The sequence below is a fragment of the Gymnogyps californianus genome, chromosome 1 (assembly GCF_018139145.2).
Source record: "Gymnogyps californianus isolate 813 chromosome 1, ASM1813914v2, whole genome shotgun sequence".
Lineage (NCBI taxonomy): Eukaryota > Metazoa > Chordata > Aves > Accipitriformes > Cathartidae > Gymnogyps > Gymnogyps californianus.
The window spans coordinates 105,335,892-105,355,530 of record NC_059471.1 but is presented as its reverse complement, the minus strand read 5'-3'; the positions used below and the strand labels follow the sequence as shown (position 1 = coordinate 105,355,530).

At 45.9% G+C, this 19,639-nt stretch overlaps 1 protein-coding gene across 4 annotated transcripts in view; it reads right to left on the bottom strand.

Moving 5' to 3' along the window:
- The window catches only part of APP (amyloid beta precursor protein), a 230,495-nt gene extending 215,217 nt beyond the window's left edge, over nt 1-15,278 (bottom strand). For all 4 annotated transcript variants that reach the window (XM_050915531.1, XM_050915532.1, XM_050915533.1 and 1 more), the window contains exon 1: nt 15,148-15,278. In XM_050915531.1, the coding sequence (XP_050771488.1) occupies nt 15,148-15,204 (57 nt within the window). In that variant the 5' untranslated portion in view covers nt 15,205-15,278. The remainder of the gene's footprint in view (nt 1-15,147) is intronic.
- Between the last annotated feature and the right edge of the window lie 4,361 nt (nt 15,279-19,639).

Below are 19,639 nucleotides of genomic sequence, written 5' to 3'. Positions count from 1 at the left end.
CACAAGTTAGCAAGACTTTCCAGCATCAAAGCCAATGCAGGCACGTACTGAGCATCATCTCTCCTAGCAATAATTATTGAAAGCAAAGCATGTAATTTTAACGCATCTTTCCCATCTCCTCCCATCATTAAGAACTAGGAAGAGAGAGAAATCCACCCTGAGACATGGGTGTGTCTGCTAACCCAGCATTAACAAAATATTTTTTGTAAGTGTACCTTCAAGTACAACTGGGCTACATATTTCAAACAGAGAGTGGGTTTGGTTGCATGAAACTAACTCAGAATTAGTTCTGCAGAAAACGTGTCAGTGGGGAGAATGTGTTAAGGATTTATGTACGTGGATCTAACAACCCACCTGGGGAAAAAAACAGTAACAACAGTAACAACCACAATTACATAAAAGCATACATTTTTATTAAAAAGAAATAAACCTGTGTGTATAACAAAATTAAACCAGCCTATTTCTTCACACAAGTCATAACATCCCTTGCATTAGCATGGAAACCAACCACAAAATTAAAAATTCACTGAAGACTGAGGGGACAGTGGAGCCTTACTGAGATAAAGCACTCTTATTCCAAATGACAAGCTCTCCTTCATTAATATTGCATTTTTAGCTATGTCTAAACAAAATTTCATTTTTCCAACACTCCTCTGGTATGCTGTAAGTGAGCAACTTCTCAAAAAAAATCCCAGCTGCCTGTTGCAAGTGCCAGCAATCCAGCAATTATGATTAGCATTTCTGAACACCTAATCAAAACAATGCAAGCTGTAGAACTGCATTATTTACTCTGTTCTGCAAACACAAACTCATAACCAGTGTGCTGCTTTTGAAAAAAAAAAAAAAAAGACATTATATCCTTTCCATTTCTGGGTTTTTTTTTTTAAAAGGTATACTGAAACTCATGCAATTAACTTGTCAGCTGTTGGTTTACAAGCCACTTGCCCATTACTGTTACTTATAAGGGAATCTAGCTTCCATGCTTAAACCAAATCTAGGCATTGCACGTAACTACCACCACGTACTGTACATAAACCTGACTAAGACTGAAAACAAAAAGACCAACAACATTTACTATTCTGGCCACCAGAAACACTTTTTAATACAATACACATGATCCGACAAAGACGGGAGAATCAGTCTGGGAAGTTTCAAGAGTATTTTTAAAGTACATCAGAAAGGGAGCTACCAATGGTTGGGTGGAAAAAAAAAAAAAACCAAACCACATACACAAAAAAAAACACCCAAAAAAACCCCACCAAACAAAAAATTCATGGTTTGGTTTGGTTGGTTTGTTTGGGTTTTTTTAATTAAGAAACTTTTTAAGTATCATTTCAGGTCTGACAGGAAAAGACAGAGGGGAGGGAAAGTTTCTAAGCAAACTAAAACAAACCACTAGCACAGATTTGTACAAATACATTTAAAAAGACATACAAAGTTTCAGTTTAGGTAGGTGCTCAACTCCTATTTCACTTCTATGCTCTTTATATCTTCTGTTCTTGATACACAACATTACTGACTACAGAGAAAAACCCCCTCTGAAAGACGTAAGGGTGTAGCCAGATGTACTGGGTTTGTGTGACAAGGTTTTGGTAGCGGAGGGGCTACAGGGTGCCTTCTGTGAGAAGCTGCTAGAAGCTTCCCCCATGTCCGATAAAGTCAATGCCAGCCGGCTCCAAGATGGACCCACCGCTGGCCAAGGCCAAGCCCATCAGCGACAGTGGTAGCACCTCTGGGATAGCATATTTAAGAAAGGGAAAAGAAGTTATTGGGCAGTAGCAATTGCAGCTGGAGAGAGGAGTGAGAATAGGTGAGAAGAACAACTCTGCAGCCACCAAGGTCAGTGAAGAAGGAGGGGCAGGAGGTGCTCCAGGCACCAGAGCAGAGATTCCCCTGCAGCCCGTGGGGAAGACCATGGCGAGGCAGGCTGTCCCCCTGCAGCCCACGGAGGTCCACAATGGAGCAGATATCCACCTGCAGCCTATGGAGGACCCCACGCCAGAGCAGGTGGATGCCTGAGGGAGGCTGTGATCCTGTAGGAAGCCCACGCTGGAGCAGACTCCTGGCAGGACCTGTGGACCCGTGGAGAGAGAGGAGCCCACGCTGAAGCAGGTTTGCTGGCAGGACTTGTGATGCTGTGGGGGACCCACGCTGGAGCAGTCTGTTCCTGAAGGACTGCACCCCATGGAAGGGACCCACGCTGGAGCAGTTCATGAAGAACTGTAGCCCGTGGGAAGGACTCATGTTGGAGAAGTTTGTGGAGGACTGTCTCCCGTGGGAGGGACCCCACACTGGAGCAGGGGAAGACTGTGAGGAGTCCTCCCCCTGAGGAGGAAGGAGCGGCAGAAACGTGTGGAAAACTGACCACAACTCCCATTCCCCGTCCCCCTGTGCAGCTCGGGGGGAGGACATAGAGAAAAACAGGAGTAAAGTTAAGGCTGGGAAGAAGGGAGGGGTGGGGAGAAGGTATTTTTTTAAGATTTGGTTTTATTTCTCATTATCCTACTCTGATTTGACTGGTAATAAATTATTTTTTTTTCCCCAAGTTGAGTCTGTTTCGCCCCCGATGGTAATTGCTGAGTGATCTCCCTGTCCTTATCTCAACCCACGAGCCTTTTGTTACATTTTCTCTCCCCTGTCCAGCTGAGGAGGGGAGTGATGGAGCGGCTTTGGTGGGCACTGGCATCCAGCCAGGGTCAACCCACCACACCAGAATACCAAACTTGTAATTAGTGATACCTACCTCCTCCCTGCCTCCAATTTAAACTAAGTCTCCAAAGTACCATATTTCTAGAAACAATAAACATTATTTTAAAGGAAGTTCTTCAGAAAGCTGTGCCCTCCCCATTTCCTAAAGCAAAAGGTAAAAATCATGCATAGCAAAGCATCTTATGGACTTAAAGAGCCACATTCCAACAGGGCAGGCAGGCTACCCACAGCCTGCATGCCCTTCTTGCCTCAGATGCATTTTCTCCTTTCAAAGCACAAGCAGAGTGACAAGGGGGATGTGCCACACACAATTCAAAACCTTCAACGTTCTCCACATTGTACCAATTTAGATACTATAAGCAATTTGACTACATAGGACTGAAAACGCAGAGACAATTCCCAAAGGAATTTTTATGTGCTTTTTTTATGACATGTAATTGAAGTCATGGGAACGGTTGGCTAAAAATACTCTCCCTTTCTTTTCTGAAAATTTTGACTCAAAAAAAAAATCAGTTCTGGATTTCTGTACCACCTTTAGCAATAAAACTTGGTATCCTACGACATATACTGTTAATTCAAACAAAGCAGTAGACATTGAATCTGCAAGGTATGTGTTACTAAAATCTACAGGCATTTTAATTAGGAAGTGCTAAACCACCTGAAGATTAATTAGTAATTGTAAGGCTCCTGACAACACCCATCGGCCAAGACTGGGTGGAGAGCTGCAGAGGAACAGCACCAGAACCACAGTGCTCAGCAAGGGGAGGGAGAACCCAAGAGGTCTCCTCATCCACGCTTTTGCAAAGGGCAAAGTAAAGGCAAGAATTCAAAGCAAATCTTAAGACTTCAGACAAGCACATCACAAACAAAACAAATGATACTCTGATGGAGTTGAGATAAACTGAAGTAATTGTGGGGGTCTCTGCTTGCTTTCATGTCCCTGGACAAGCGCATACCTTGCCAGAAGCCTAATTCCAGGGAGAGCTGCTGGCAGCCGAGGCAAAGGTACCATACTGAAATTTAACTTGTAGATTTCTAATGTGCCCAATTCCTCAAATTTTAAATATTTTCCTTACCCAAATTATTCTCTGCAATTAAAAAGAAGTAATGGACATAAACAAAGTCTGCACTCCAGCTTAAACGCAGCATTCCCCAAAGGCTCATATGGCCTTTTACACCAACCTCAGCTGTTACAGAAACACTGTGGAGCTATCGTTCCCCAGATACATTATTTAGTGACCATCCTCCCAAGGTTTTTTTCTTTTGCAGGCTCAGTCATTTAAAAGATGAGAAGACTTGAAAATGTTTAAGTACTCCTTATCTGTTAAAGCCATTTACAACTCGAGCCAGTTTCTTTAAAACTGTTTCTTTCTTTCTTTCAAATTTCTGTTTTGGAGGGCCACAGAGCTGGGCTTAAATGCATGGAGCAAAGACAACCATAAGCAGATACAATCCAAACTTGCTTCGGACTACCCAGCAGCATGGGAAATAATCCCAACCAGCCCAGCCTGCCAGTGTCCAGCTCCAGGGTCTTTTGTTTCAGCAGGACTGATAAAAAACCTAAACTTTTCAAAGGGTTCAGAAAACTTAACACTCACTTTTTATTGCAATTTAACAGTAAGAACAGACACTTTCCAACTCTTTCCTTGAATAGTTCTGCAAATATTAATGGATTTTTATCCATGAAATCCCAAACCATACTAAGCAGTTTGTCACAGAAAATGCTAACTCACAACAGGTGTAAAAAAATAAATCAAGTTTAAGGCTTAATTATGTTTTGATAACACCAAAACTCATATCCTAAAATCAACAAGCAAGTAACTTATGCTGTATTTGCAAACAGTGTTATTGTCTACAAAACCTTGTATGACTGGGCACCGCTGTATTCCCCTCAGGGTGTGTGTTTAAAGGCACTGGGAGTTCCCCGTGGGTACAGAATTTAAATGCCATGATTTCAACAGAGAACATCTGATGTGACCTCCCGCATATCACAGGCTATTACATTTCTCCTGTTTACCATGATGAAGCCCAACATCTTGTATTTACCTCTTTGGAAAACTAGTTGCGCAGTCTTCACACCTGGAAGTAAAAAAATAGATTTCCCTTCTCAGCTTGCCCCAAGCCCATATTGTCAAAAACATGTCCCCAGTTTCCTATCCGAACGCCTTCCAGACAGCAGTACTTGGCATGTCCTTCCTTGCTCTGTATTTCCTCTTTATGGAGGCAACTAAGGCGCTGTTCAGTCTTCCTTTTGATATATTACAGATTGCTTTTCTCATCCAGTTTTACCTCCAGAGCTGGAATTAAAAACACTTTTTTTTTTTTTTTTAAATTACCACTATCCATCAGAGCCACCAATTCCCATTTCATCCCTCTCTTCCCTGCGCCCTTCTCGGAGAGGATGGGCTCAGCTCCTCAAAGCCACATCTAGCACACAACAAGGCAATGTCAAATCCATGCCGAGTTTATCTAAACTCCCCACGCAGCAAAGCCCCGCTGCTCAGTCACAGGGTGGAGAGGGGGCAGGAGGTCTGGGCAGAGGAGCAGCGCAGGGCAGGGGGGAAGCCCTGTGGAGCACAAGGTGGGCAACCCAGCTTTGCCCAACACTAATCCTTCCCGTGGCCCATCTTCCATATGGGCTCCAGGCCTCAACATCCCTCTTTAAAATGAGGAGGCCACTTAATTACCAGCCTCAATGTCAAACATCGGTTTTACAGCAACAACAGAAAACTCAGACTCCTACCTGCTACTGTCGAGTCTCGCAAGTCTAGAGCACCATATAAGTCACATTCTGTCTTTCTGCTTATAAAAGGAGTACGTAACAGCCTTTTGTTACTCAGAAGTTTTAAGTGGCAGACTAATTAAAGCTTTTTTCCTCATATCAGTTAAGAGATACATTTTCCTTAAAACACATCACAAACATTTATGCATGCATTTATATTCAAGCATGCGCAGCTCCACTCAAATGAAAGGGGATGGTTCAGATGAGCCAAGCAACCTAAGTCAGCCTCAATTTTCAGAGTCTGCGTCCTGACTGTCAGTATTTTTGCCCATTGCCCACAGAAGTTTTGTTAGATTTAAACAGGAACTTAGTAGTTTAGAATTTGTATTGTGGCTATAAATTAATCTAAAGCTGTTTGACAAATCCTAAGTCTCATTTAAATACGTCTTCAGAAATAGTTTAGACTGCGATTTCAAAGTAAAATGCTTGGATTTAATTTTACCCTGCTGTTTATCAGAGATTACATTTTCTCTCCAAGCTCAGCTGTTCACGGGACTTTCTTGCAAACACCTTCAGAAAGGCATTAGCTCCTCTGCCCACAGGAAAGCCCCTCCGTAATCAAGAGCACGGACTTAATGAAGCCTGTTGGCCATGGTGAGCCAGCAGCTCAGTGCATGGTGCCAACGCAAATCGATACCATAACCCTCCCTCCCCAACCTCACAGCAGAAACTGCTCATCGCAGGCATCTACCCCTCTCCCGCCAACCCATCTATCTCACCTTGGCCATTCACCAAAATAAAACAGTTTGTGACCCAACCAGGCAAGTGCTGATTTTTATCAGAGATGTCGCCTCAGCCTGGATTCAAACAGGCTCGACAGGCTAGCAGTGAAAGGTGAAACATTTCATCTCAACAGCTCAGACGCGATCATGATTATGAAGAACACTCTGCACGCAGAAAAGGAGAAACTGGCTTTTCAGGTGTTAAGGCTAGCAGGAAAAAGAAAAAAAATTCCCCACAACTTATATTACCACTATGAGAAACGAAAGAAGACAATGCCAAAGTAGAAACAAATCTAAACAAAAGTGAAAGAGACTGCCAGGGCCCGAGTCCCCCTGGGGACCTTCAGAAGTCTTCAAAACGCCCTCAAACACTCACGTGTATTCTGGGTCCCTTATTTGGTCTTTGACTCTTTAGGCTTTCCAACTCCCCTTCTTACTCTCCTGCATAAAATTTAAACAATAAATTCTAAGTTTGGAAGTTTTTTTGTTTTGCCCCCCCCCCCCCCCCTTTTTTTAATGATGTAAAGCTGACATTCTCATGATAAGTCATATTCTTCTGGACACTGGGATTACAGACAAGTTCTCATCTGCAAATTGCCTGCAATAAAGTTCTGAATAAAGGGCAAGTTGGAGTTCCAAAATTCTCAGTTTAAAAAGTTTGTTGTTAAGCAACTTCAGATCAATATTAACCTTCTAAGACTCAATGGAACCGAAGACAGAACTGGCAAAAGGAAACAGCAACAAAATTAGGATGCTGAAAGATGTGTCATTAAAAGCAATTTTATTCCATTTCATAGTTAAGAGAACTGGGAAGAGGACAGACAAGGCACAGGTAGCAGAGCTGCAGAAGAATATCAAACAAGCTTCAAAACAACCCGACAGCTTAATGCATGCTACAGGTCTAGATGCTTACTAAGGCTATGCATGCACAAAACCCCTCATTTCCATACTGTAAGTACTCAACAACTAAACTACGATCAATCAACATTTAGTACACTTAAATTTACAACACCTATAAAGAAAAAAAAAGGAAAATATCCAAAATAATTAATGCCATTTTAAAGCCACTGCCTTTTTGTTGCATTAACAGTTTTCTTCTCTTCCTCAGTTTACCTTCCCCTAGATAATACTGTATTTTTCACTGTTTACATAAACAAATATAGAGGCATGAGATGTATAATAAAAAGAGCTTTTTTCCAAGCAAAAAAAAAAAACAACCTAGAAGGCATGACAGTTTATGAGGAGCTTCAAAAATTAACAGAATTAAACCTTTACCAATAATACATTGCAAAATCCATCTCCCTGTGTTTTCAGGTGAGACATAGGGTACAAATGTAGTTTTTCAAGTTACCTTTCAAATGATGAGAAAGTAGAATGCAGTAAAACTACTATATCAGCTCAGTACTCCATATTCCACATCCAAAACTCCAGCTACAAATAAATTTACATAACTAAGCATAGAAAGAAGAACAAGTTAGCTGTTTGTCTCAAACCTGTATCATGGTATCTGACAAAGCAGGTGCGGGGGGGGGGGAATCAGCCCTTTGCAGAGACCATAATTTAGAGAAAAATCAATTTTACAGGGTCAGAGCTTCAGAATGAGCAATCTCTACTTTAAAAATGTGCTGATAAGGTAAGAGAAGGTTTGCTGCAGGCACAAAGACGACACGATAGCATGTCAAGGAGATTGGAAATAACTCCAAAATCCTGCCCCATCTCTATTTTTTTCTATGTGCGTCCATTGGATACTACTTCTAAATTTTGGAGCTGGATGAGGAGGCAATTTTCACCTTCACCACAAGGAAATAAATCAATGGTAGATTTCAAATCTATTAGCACCAAATAAATGTATTACCTAAATTTGAGTTGTGTATATGTAAACTCCTGTTTCATAGTTTCAAAAACCTCAAAGTCCAATATTGATACAGTTCCCAAACAATATAGGGTTTTGCTCACCCTCCCCCTGCCCCCATCTTGAACTCCCACTAGACACGTGCTTTGTTTTACTAATTGCAATTCCAAACAGAAATTACATAAATCATACAAACTGCCATACTGGATCACATTGGCAGCCTGCTCTGAAAAGGAGCAATTTTCAAATGCTTTTACTAACAGGTACAACCAGTTTTGCCCCATTCCTGTCATATGTTATCTGCTGTGGTTGAATAGATAAGCTCTGCTCTAGGGGAAGACAGACCAGTAAAGGATGAACAGGGAATTCCTATCTGGATTAGCTCAAAATGGGTCAGCGGAAACTGAACGGAGTTATCCATCCCTGAACGCAGCTCCTTGGGGATTTTTGCCTTTCGCAGTGACTTGACACTAACTTTTAACAATCAGGAACCAAAGAGGGGTCAGGTTTGAAAAAACTGTTCATGCCCTGCTGCAGGTCACCAGAGGGAGGCAAAGGGACTAACACCTTAATTAAAATGCTATTACACAAACTTCAGCAAACGTGGTTTCAGAGGTTGGCGATCTTCCCCACAGAAGCTGCATGCTCTTTTAGCTGGGCCAGTTCGACTGCTTGTGGCCATCTTCTGACTCAGGTCTCTGAAGCATCTGCCAGAAGCTGACACCTACCAAAAAACGCACAGCTCGTTTCTTTCAACGCAGCACAGGATCATAAAATCAGCCTAGAGAGGTGTCAAAGAGCGCTGGAAAGGCTGAGCTTACAGAGTGGTGGCCACTGGTGGAAGCAGGAAGAGCAGCTTTCAGCAGCCAGCTCCTGAGCTAGGTCGGTTGCCAGCCAAACAGCAGTGTTTAACTACTGCCTGAAAAGAGCGGCTGGATTACAAAACCACAAAGCACACTGGCTCACACGCTCCCCTGTTTAAAGCTCGGCTGTCCCACAGTCCATGGAATGGCATCAGTTGACCAGACGGTTTGCTTCTTTTGGAAAGCCTTGTAAATCACTGCAATCTACACTTACCCTTTAATACTAAGTCCTCAAGAGAAGATCAAGTTCTCCTGAACTTGCTGGGAGGACCACGGCAAGCCAGAAGTCCTGCTTCTCAGCTGAAGAAGTCACAGTGCTTACAAAGTTGTTACACTGGGAGCTACAGTAAAGAAACCAGCAATACCCTTATCTATCGCTCTCTCCTGTTTCTGTGAATCGATGTAGGGCAAGAAACCTGCAATACACAATTCTGGAATAGCGGTGTCCTTACAGTCAGTAGCTGGTTTAAGATTTTCCACCCTTCTAAAAAGCATCACTTATTTTAATACCTTTACATTCATACACCAAGATGTGCTTGTCATCGGGAAAGCACGTTTTGTGAGCCACTGCAAGATACTGGCACTAATCACACACTGAGGAGTGTATTGCCCCTTACTCGTATTTCCATAACTTGAAATTTTGTTTTGTAATTACTTGAATCATTGTCAAATATTTGTTCTGCTACAAAGTGCAGTACCAAAACAATCCTACATCCTCCATATAGCAAGGAGCTTGAGGTGCAGTGTTCTTTTTTAATGAACACTCATATATATACACACACATACTAACTGGCTGTCATTCAAACTGATCCCTTTGAACAGAGGCCATTATCCTCATTTATTTTGTTTCTCTTTTGTTATATGACTGAATTCTCACAAGGAAAGGTAGCTATTTTTGGTAACTGGAGGTATCTCCAGAGCTTTTGGAATCTACAGCAGAGCGCAACAAGATTTAATGATCAGGTAGCTCTCCAAAGGTTGTTTAATCAAAATGAATAAAAAAAGACAAATATCCAGGTTTCAGAATCAATGTCATGTTGCAATCAAGGGCAGAAAGGTGACTTATTTAGGGCTGAAGACTCAAAACCACACACCAGCTATTACTGGCTGGTATTCTCAGCTGGTTTGGTATTACCAAAAGGGACAGAAAATGTGTTTTCAAAACCTCAACTGTAGGTATTTCTGAAGAAGAGTCAGGGAAGGAGGACAGATTCCAGGTCAAGTTGTGAGAATGAGGGCTCATCAGACCAACTGCATTCAGTTTTAAACAAAACAAAACAAAAAAACCAAAAAAAAAGGCAGGTCAGAGCAAAAGTTTGACTTCTTTTAAGGGGAGTCCTTTGTCTCAGAATTATTCCAGGCTCAAGCTCATTATCAACACTGCTCTTGGCAATCCTCAGCCTGGCAGCAACTGTCGTAAACTCTCATCGCAAGAGCATGCTCTAACAGTTAACCAACCTTACAGAAAGTTGTTCGGTACTTTTTCAATTTGCTTTACTTTTAATCTTCTTACACCATGGGATTTTTTTTCAAAATCCCCGGAATTTAAATCCAATAACACACAGCTCTAGACTTACATGTTAAAACCACACCAGACAGTTCACCCAACAACTTCAATGAACCTATTACCATATATAAACCCAATTATATTTTTATCAGCAGCAGTCTAGAACCTCATCTCTTCACTGCCTGGATATAAGGAGGTATGTAAGTGACTATAGGTTTAATACAGCCTACACACTAATATAATGTATATACACAGATGTAAGCATATGGTGATTTTAATGTCATATATTAAATATGCAAATATATGGGGGATTTCAATATATCTGCATACATTTTACTGACACATTAGGTGATTTTAATGCATTATGTGTATGCATACACGTGTATACGTATACATGGACATTTGACAGATTGGAATATTTTTTTATTAAACTCAAATACAATTTTTTCAAGTCCTGGTTATTACATGTTTTTTGGAACATGTGACAGATGTCAAAATGACACTCATTCAAAGTATTCAGGATTAAGGATGTAAATTAAGCCTAGAGATATTGCCTTAAAAATAAACAAGTAACAGCTTGGAGACATGTTTCAACGCAGAAGTGAACCAACCAAACCATGGATGGAGCAGGTTGCCCAGCGAGGTTCCGCAGGCTCTGTCCTTGAAGCTCCATTTTCAGGACCCAACTGCAGAAAGCCCCAAGCAGCCTGGTCTGATCCCAGAGCTGGCCCCGCTTTGGGCAGGGGGTCAGACCAGACCTCCTGAGAGATCCTGTGATCCCATCTACTAATTTCTTGACCAAGTCTCCACACCCATCAGCTTGTGTTAATTATTTTAGTGAGTCACTAAAAAGGAATTATTCTGCTCAGAAGAACAGCTGCCAATTCTGCAAGCAGTTACATGAAGTTACTATGGTCTTAAGCTACTTTGCTAAACTTTGTATTGGAAAAGGACTGCCAATTAAAAGAAACTGTCATACCTTTTCTTCATACAATTTATAAACCAAACTGTTTATTATCCTTTACAGTTTATTAAACACATGCAAAGAGAAAAGTCATGAAAAGCCATCAAAGATGATCTATACTTCTTGTAGGTTTGCCATACAATTCAACACTGATCAATTAAAACCAATTAAGAAAGATCACTTGCATCTGACACACAAACAGCTCATGCAAAAAAAAAAAATAAAGAATATCAAAATCTTGTCAGGTCCCTCATGTTTTCATACATGTTTTATGAAGAAGCACAGCAGCTGATCACTTTTTTCCCCCGGAAAAGACATTTGAAGAGAACGCGAGTCTCAAAATTGTCTGTTGCTCATTAATCAAACAAAAGACAAATGAGGGAGCAAGGGAGAAGCTCCTTTTTTACTCTTCTAATTTGTCCACCTGACTGCCAAGGACCCTGACAGTGCACCCAGACCCACAGCGCCTGCCCTGCCCCACTTACCCACGCAGCCACCCATCCCAACACAGAAGCATTTTAAATGGGAAGCAGAAAAGGGACCCTTCAACAAATGCACAGCCTTTGCCAGGGGAATTTGGGAACCAAACCAATAGGAAGAGGAACTGAAAGTCTGTAATGGAAGCGAATGAAAGGCTTCCTTCCTCTTCCCACATTGCAAAGTCACTTCTAAAGGTCCTCTTGAAAACTAAACAATGAAGAAACAAATATTTGGGGTCTTCCACTAAAAAAAAAAAAAAAGAACAAAAATAAGAACATATAAAGCACTACATTACCCAGTTTAAAAAAAAAAAAAAGCTGTCAGGCAACATACTTTTTGTCAGCTAACCTTCTGAGGGCCAGCCTGTATGATATCAATGTCTTAGCAACTTGATTTCAGTCAGCTGGTAAAAGAGTCTTGCTGATAAACATGGAGCTAGAGCAGCAAGCAGAACACCCATGGCAGAAATCATGATAACCTCAGTGTGCTAATTAGAAGAAATCTTGATTTATAAACCAGGATCATTCGCACAAATTCACAAGGATAGTTACTGTCTGTTGCATTTATCTACTGAAATCAGACAATTAATGGAAAGAGATTAAATGGAAAAATAGCTACTGAAGAATACGACAGTTTCACAAATTATGAGAGCTTTTGGCCAATGGATTTCCTAACCCCAGTAAGTACGATTCACATGAGTAGCAGAGGCAACATGCTAAGCAAACACGACATCACTGGAGCATCACTAAGGAGTATTTCCTTTAAAGCTGCATAAATATTAATTTACCTGTAATTTTAGAAAGGAATTCTTCATGTGTAATATAGAAAGAATTTGTTTTGTTCCTGCTTTCCCTCTTCCTTATACCATCCTCTGTAAAAGCTAAGTACAGGTTCTTTGCTGCTTTCCAGAAAGCCTTTGTTAAAATGGCAGGAAAAATGTTGCATTTCAGAAAAGAAATCTAAAGAGAATCTAATTCAAACATCAAAATTTCACACTTTAGCGTATGAACACAGTTCAAGTGCGGTAAATGCACACATGCAATTCCTATTATGAAATATTTCAGTCTTATAAAAACAGTCACTTGCTCAAAATATCAACCGTAGAGTATCAAGACTGACAAATGCCTGATCACAAGAAGACCAGATGTTAAAACCTATCCCGCTATCAAACACTAAAAAAAAAGGATAAATGCAAAGCCTCAAATGTTCATATGGAATGACAGAACAAGATCGAAAGCTCCTGCAGAAACATCAGTGCCCATTTAAGCAAACGTTTTGAGGCAAAGGATGTCTCTGAAAATTCTGGATATCACTAAGGCAGACACCATTGCAGAGGTCTCTGAATACAGACTCTGCCTCCAACAGTTTTGGTGCAAAATCCAAGCTCCCTTTCTTGCAAGCACCTTTACAGTTGCAATACCTACATACCTATCTGTAAGGCCAGGGCTACAGGGACCCAACAGAAATGCCCATCCCTCTGTGGTCTATCCTGAAGCATGGTCTCAATCGTAAAAACTCATTTTTTACTTCAGCTATGCACCCAAGGCAGAGATTGCCTTCTATCGCATTCAGAAAACAAATGGTTGCATCAAGCTGATAAAACCCAAACGGGTTTTGTAACTGGAAGCTTTAAACCTCTGAGCATCTTTACAACTGCTCGGTGTGATATATCCTGCTCAACACTGGCAAGATCACTCCTCAAAGCGAGAGCCTGTGGCTGGCAGCCATGGCTGTGGGGATGGAGAGCCGTGATGGAGAGCTGTCTTCTCTTGTCCGCCAGGTACCGGGGTCCCTCCTTGGAAGGACGCCTTCATCCTGCATCCCCCTGCCTAAGGGGGAGCGCAAGCTTCAGGCTCTGCTTTCCGGCTAAGTGTTGGCATTCACCTCACCCCCACCCACCCCCTGAGCCCCCCCGGGCAGAAGGGGGGATTAATGCTAGAGGAGGGCAGAAGCTGAGGTCTCAAGGCCGAGGTCTGGCAACCAGGGACCGAAGCAGACCAGGAGATAACGCTCCCCTCCCACACCTTTTTTTGGTGGGAGCACCAACACCCAGCCATGTCGGCTCCTCCTCTGAGGTCCGGGCTTGCGCAGCCCCGCCGGGGTCCTCGGGGGTCCTCCCGGCTCCCCCCGACCCCGGCAGGAGCCGCGGTGCGCTCACACCCCCGCCCGGTGGGGGGGTACGGGGGAAGGGGTACGGGTGACCCCTCCCACCCCCAGCCCCACCCAGAGAGGGGCCTGGCGGAGGGTGCCGCCAGGCCGGGGGCGGAGCCGCCCCCGGGGAGGGGAGGGGAGGCCGCGGAGGGGCGCGGGCTGCTGGCGGCCGCAGCGCGCACGGCGGCGCCTCTTTGCTGCACTGCAGAGGCGCCATCTTCTCGCGCCTCCGCGCCGTTCGGCACCGGCCCGCCCGCGGGGGGGGACGGGAGGACGGGACGGGGACACGGACACGGCACGGCCCCGGCGGCGGCCGCCGCCCCCCTCCTCCCCACGCACCGCCGCGGGCGCCGCCTTCCCGCCCCCGCAGGGCTGCTGCGCCAGCCCGCGGGGAGCTGCCCGCCGTCGCCCCACACACCTGCGTGTATGTGCGCGATGGGGGAGGCGCTGCCCTGCCCTACCCCGGCAGCACCCCCGCCGGGGGCGGCGGTGCCCGCAGCCCGGCTCCGCGCCTCCAGCCCCCACCCCGCGGGGGGATGCCGCCGGGCCCTCCGCTCCCCCGCCCGCAGCGCGCCCACACGCAGGGAAAGTTTCCCTTCCCCAGCCCCCAGCGGAGGAAACCCCCGCGGCGGAGCCGGCGTCCCCGCGGGACGCACTCGGCCCTCCCCCGCCCTGCCCTGCCCTGCCCGCCGGCTGGCGGCGCCACCGCCCCCCCGCCGCGCCAGACGGCTCCGCGGGCGGCGGCCGAAGTTAACGGGGAAGCGCTTCGGCAGCAACAGCCGGATCAGCGAACGGAGCCGGCCCCGGCCGGCCGCCCGCCGCGGACACGCGTGGCGCCCCGGCGGCTCCCAGCCCGCTTCCTCCTCGCCGCCTCCGCCACCCCCCGGCTCGCCGCCCCGCTCAGCGGGAGCGGCCCCATTGTTCGGCGGCGGGAGGGCGACGGCAGCCGGGGAAGGAGCCCCCCGCCGCCCGGCTGCGTGACGGGCGCCGGCGACCCCCGCCCGCCCCGCCCCGGACGAGCCCACGTCGTAGGGGCGGCTGCGGGCAGACAAAGCCTCGGGGAAGCGGAGGAGGACGGCGGCGAAGTCCCCGCCCGGCCGCCCCCTGCCCCGCTTACCTCGAGAGTCCGAGCGGCGCCGGAGGCCAGCAGCAGGAGGGCTAAGTGGGGCAACATCGCGGCGGCCGGGAGGGGGGGAGGGAGAGAAGGGAAGGAGGGAGGCCGGCGAGACGCGGCGGGGTCCGGCTGTAAATCCGCGGGGCCGCGCCGCTGCCGGGGAGAGCGACTGAGCTGCGGCGGCACCAGCCGAGCGCCGCGGCGGGGCCGGTCAGCTGATGGCCCGGCCCGCCCCCGAGCGGGCGGCCCGGCCCGGCCCGGCCCGGCCCTCCCCGCCCCGCGGAGACCCCTAGCGGCGGCGCCCGGGCGGTGCAGCGCCGGCGGGCGGCCCTCAGCGCCGGCGGCCCGGGCGCGGCTCGTCCTTTCTCCGAGGTCCCCACAGCACCGCGTCCCCGTTCCCCCCCGCCCCGGGCACGGCTACCACGGGGCTAGGCCCGAGCAGCGACGCGGCTCCCCGGGCCCGGGCCCGGCGGCTCGGTGGGGCCTCGGGCCGGCTCCCAGGCCAACCTCAAACCGGTGAGGGGGTTACCCTCGTACCGGTGGTTCGCAGCTGCAGCACCCGTCTCCTCCTCGGCCGCTCGGGCACCATCGATAACCGTTTCCAAAGCCACCGCCCTGCCCGCCGCCGCAGGAGGCCCCCGTGTCCACAGGAGCCCCGAGGCCTCGATGCGCCGTCACCCCTCTGAAGTGTTGTGTACAGAAATGCAACCCCCATCGTTTCAGGGTGTTCACAAAAAAACCCAAATCCAAACATGTATGTGATTCAGAGGCTATTTAACAAATTCTGCCTTTTCTGGCAAGGTTGCACACCAACCTGAGATCTTCAGTTACTATCCAGGTGGAGGTAATGAGTAAGCACAGCCGTTTTGCCCAGGGGCTGTACCTGACACACCGGTGCACCCTCCTGAAGCCTAAGCCTCCTGCTGATCAGCCTGGGGAGACAGCTGTGGTCTCCACGATATTCCTTCGCTTACTGCTAATTGCAAGATCAATGTGAAATTTGTGGGCGTGCTGTTGATAAGGAAGGCATGCGGGAACATCGGCAGAGCTGAGGCTTATGGCAGTTGAATGAGGAAGAAATGAAATTAAAATCTAGGCCTTTGTCAAATAGCTTGTAATCAGGAGGCCAAAACAAACTTACTTTCTCGCCTGCTCAACAGCATTGTAATGATTGGTATAGTAAACCTGTAAGGAGAGCTAAAACTGAGTATTAGGAGAGTTTCATGTTGAAATAGCTGCTATTGTAGCCGAAATTCAGTGTGACACAGCCTGACCCATTCTCCCTCTGACCTGCAGACTCCGTGGCAGTGTCTCTGCTCCCACCAAGGCTCCCATGACAGCAGCTACCAGAGCCACCCCATAACGGGGACCTGCAGCCAGGCCATGTAAGGGGCAGGTGGTGGACGTCTCCCCGGTGTATGGCTTGGTACGGAAGCCTGGGTTGCGTTGTCCTCGCTGCCACTCTCAGTCATCTTCTATTGAAGTCAGAACTGAAATCCACTGAGACTCTTGGCCAAAGCTGCGTCCTTCCAAAGATGCAGAGGGATGCTTACCGGGGGAGAGCAACCTGGGCTGCTGTGTCCGGCAGGCTGTAACGTGCAGTGAGAGACCCCGGTGCCACAGCATTTCGCCCCCACAGCCAGGCCCTAGAGTTAGAAGACCGTTCTCATGCAAATACAAATCTTCTCATACAAGTGAATGAACTGGCGATGTATGAAGGCTTTGGGGAATTGCTTGAGTCACACTTACTGGATTTGAGAGGTCTCTGACAGGCGGTAACAGATGAGGCTCCTCCCCCCCCCCGAACATACAGATACAACAAGTGCAATTAGTAGGTGCTTTTAAGAAACGCACACCCATGACACAACACAACCTGTACATTAAAATGAGTTAAACAGCAACATGGCAGGCTTAGCTATAATAATTTAATACTGTTATCTGCTTGTTAGGATAATGATCGCATGGCTTTGAGGGGTTAGGGAAGGATTTGCTGTGCAAACGTTTCTAACGGGTTGGCTTCTAAACTCAACCATTGGAAAGGCAGCGCCATGGTTGCAAATAAGCGACATCCTGCTAAAGCTGATGGAGGTCGTTCAAAAACAATTCTTTCCAGAAACAATGGAGGCAATCAGAAGGAAGCTCTTTGCAAGTTCTGAAAAAAAGAATTAGGCTTCCAGATGGGATGGAGGGAAGACCAAAATAGATTCATGTAGCCCTTTTATTCTAAGTTGGCTTGGTAGTTCTTTGTAATCACTTCTTCCTAGTGCTAAAATCAAACAGTATTTCAACTGCTGCTTCTCCGGATGAGCCAAGCCCGATTCCTTCCTCACGGTGGGCAGGCAGGCAGGCTGGAGGTTCCTTTTGCCTGTGGCTAGGAGGGGGGCAGACCCCTGGGATTGCACACCTTGGGGGAGAGCAGGGAAGGCTCAAGTGAAAAGGTGGGGAAAAGTCAAAGGTACCGGAAGACCTCTATGAGACAGGTGTTTCCGTTTACAGCCAGTAAAAACCAGTGACAATATCCAGAAATCAGTGACAATATTTGCTAAGATTTCACGAAGTTAGCCATGCTGAAAGGTCATAACTAAAGACTCTTTTGGAAGCTGTTTGTAAGGTCTACAAAATTTGGAGATGACCTGCTGATAGGAAAAAAAAACAGAGATTGTATCCTACTTTCCACTCTCTGTCTTCTTTCAGGATCTGTATAGAAGGTCCGATATACTTTTTTCCTTGCTTTCTCTACTTGTCGTCTTAGTATAGAAATTCAGTCTTAACAGACCTTGGAAGCTGTCATAGCTGGAGTACAATGAAGCCCACCACCACCTCACAACAGGGCGAACAGTGGAAATTGTCTTCCCGAAGAAGAAAGCGGCACAGGTTGGATCACAAAATGGTAGGGCTTACATGTGAATCTAATAAAATGCTTTCAGCAAATAATCCCAAACTGTGTTCAGATGTGATTTTCCCTTTAATGGCTGAGCTTTGTTATTCAATCTTAATGTGATTAACTTTCAAAGTGATGACCAAGCATGCATGTCAAGTTTCATTTTTTGGCCACTTCTGTGCTCTGCCTGTGCACCTTTGTGTGCAAATGATGTCTAATATTATTTTACAGCCTTTTTGTTTTAATATATTACATATATGGAAACATTGTTCAGCCATACAGTTTCTCATTGCACACTCATGAAGCAAGTGGACCTTATCCACAAATGCTGATAGTACTCTACAATAGGCAATAAAACACCTCAGCCTGCTTCATAACCTAATGAATTTCAGTGGTAAATAAACGAACGGATATTTCACTCCACCTATGTTTTGTTGCCACAGTTACCAAAGCAGCACATTGTCGGGTCAGATGTATATTTTGCCCTGGAAAAGAGTCTGTTCTTTTGGTGAAGAAGAGAGAGGGAAATTTTTGAGTTCTCCAGCCCCCCTCCCAAAATAATAGCTAATTGAAAGTGTTTGCTGGGGGAAACAAAAGCAGTATTGCAACCGTTGGAACATTCTTCAGTTACTTTTTAAGCAATAAACTTCCCTTTGATGCCCCCACGGATCTCTCAACAGAGAGTTGTAACGGGAGGACTCGTACGTGGTTTCTGAAGGGGGACAGGCAGCCTGTGGCATGGACACAATGACAGCATTGCCAGATATCTCCGAATATGTCCAAGTGATTTTATAGAATACATGCAATTTACCGATGTTCACTGAATTTCTGATCGTGGAGGCTTATTTCATTCACACCAACAAAATTAGTGTTATTAGTCCAATTGTCAGCTGTATTTTGTTCGTATTAGGGATGATTCCTCAGACAGATTCTTTCAGTACAATGCTACAGCCAGTGCTTTCACGGAGATGATGTCTCCATTTGTTCTCCACTCTGAGGAGAGGGCTCCAAGTTGGCAAACTTGAGCTTTGGTCCAGACTTTGATGCTGACTCACTGTCTTCTTCTGGAGTTGCTTTGCTTCAGTGCTGACCATTTTCTTTACTGGGGATAATACTGTTTCTCTGCCTTTGTGATTCATGTAGGGAACAGAACAAAGCACTAGGGTTAGTATTTCTGAATGAACCTCTGCAAGTTAAAGTCTTGGATCCTACTGAGCTGGCACCTTCTGTGTTAGTCCCAGTTAAGGAGTTTTTCTGTACTTTGAAAGCTATTACCAGATTTAGTAAATTCCAGCAGGAATTTGTATTTTCAAATAGCACAGAATTAATTTTAATGGAAAACCTTTAGGTTTTATGCTACACCTTGAACCACTGCAGGTATAATTAATCTGCTCGCTGTCATGCAAGTGTCCTCTAGAGACATTTGTTTCCTTTGGAGTCAGCCTGCAGCCCTGAGAAAGAGGCTCTCTAAATATTAATCCAAAATAGGAAGAGAGAGATTGTACCTAATCAACCCTACACAAGTGCGTGCTGTTAGCAACAACAATGGGTGCGGATATGATTTCAAATAGTGAACAGTTGATCCTTGTCTGAATTCTGCAAAGCACCTTCAGT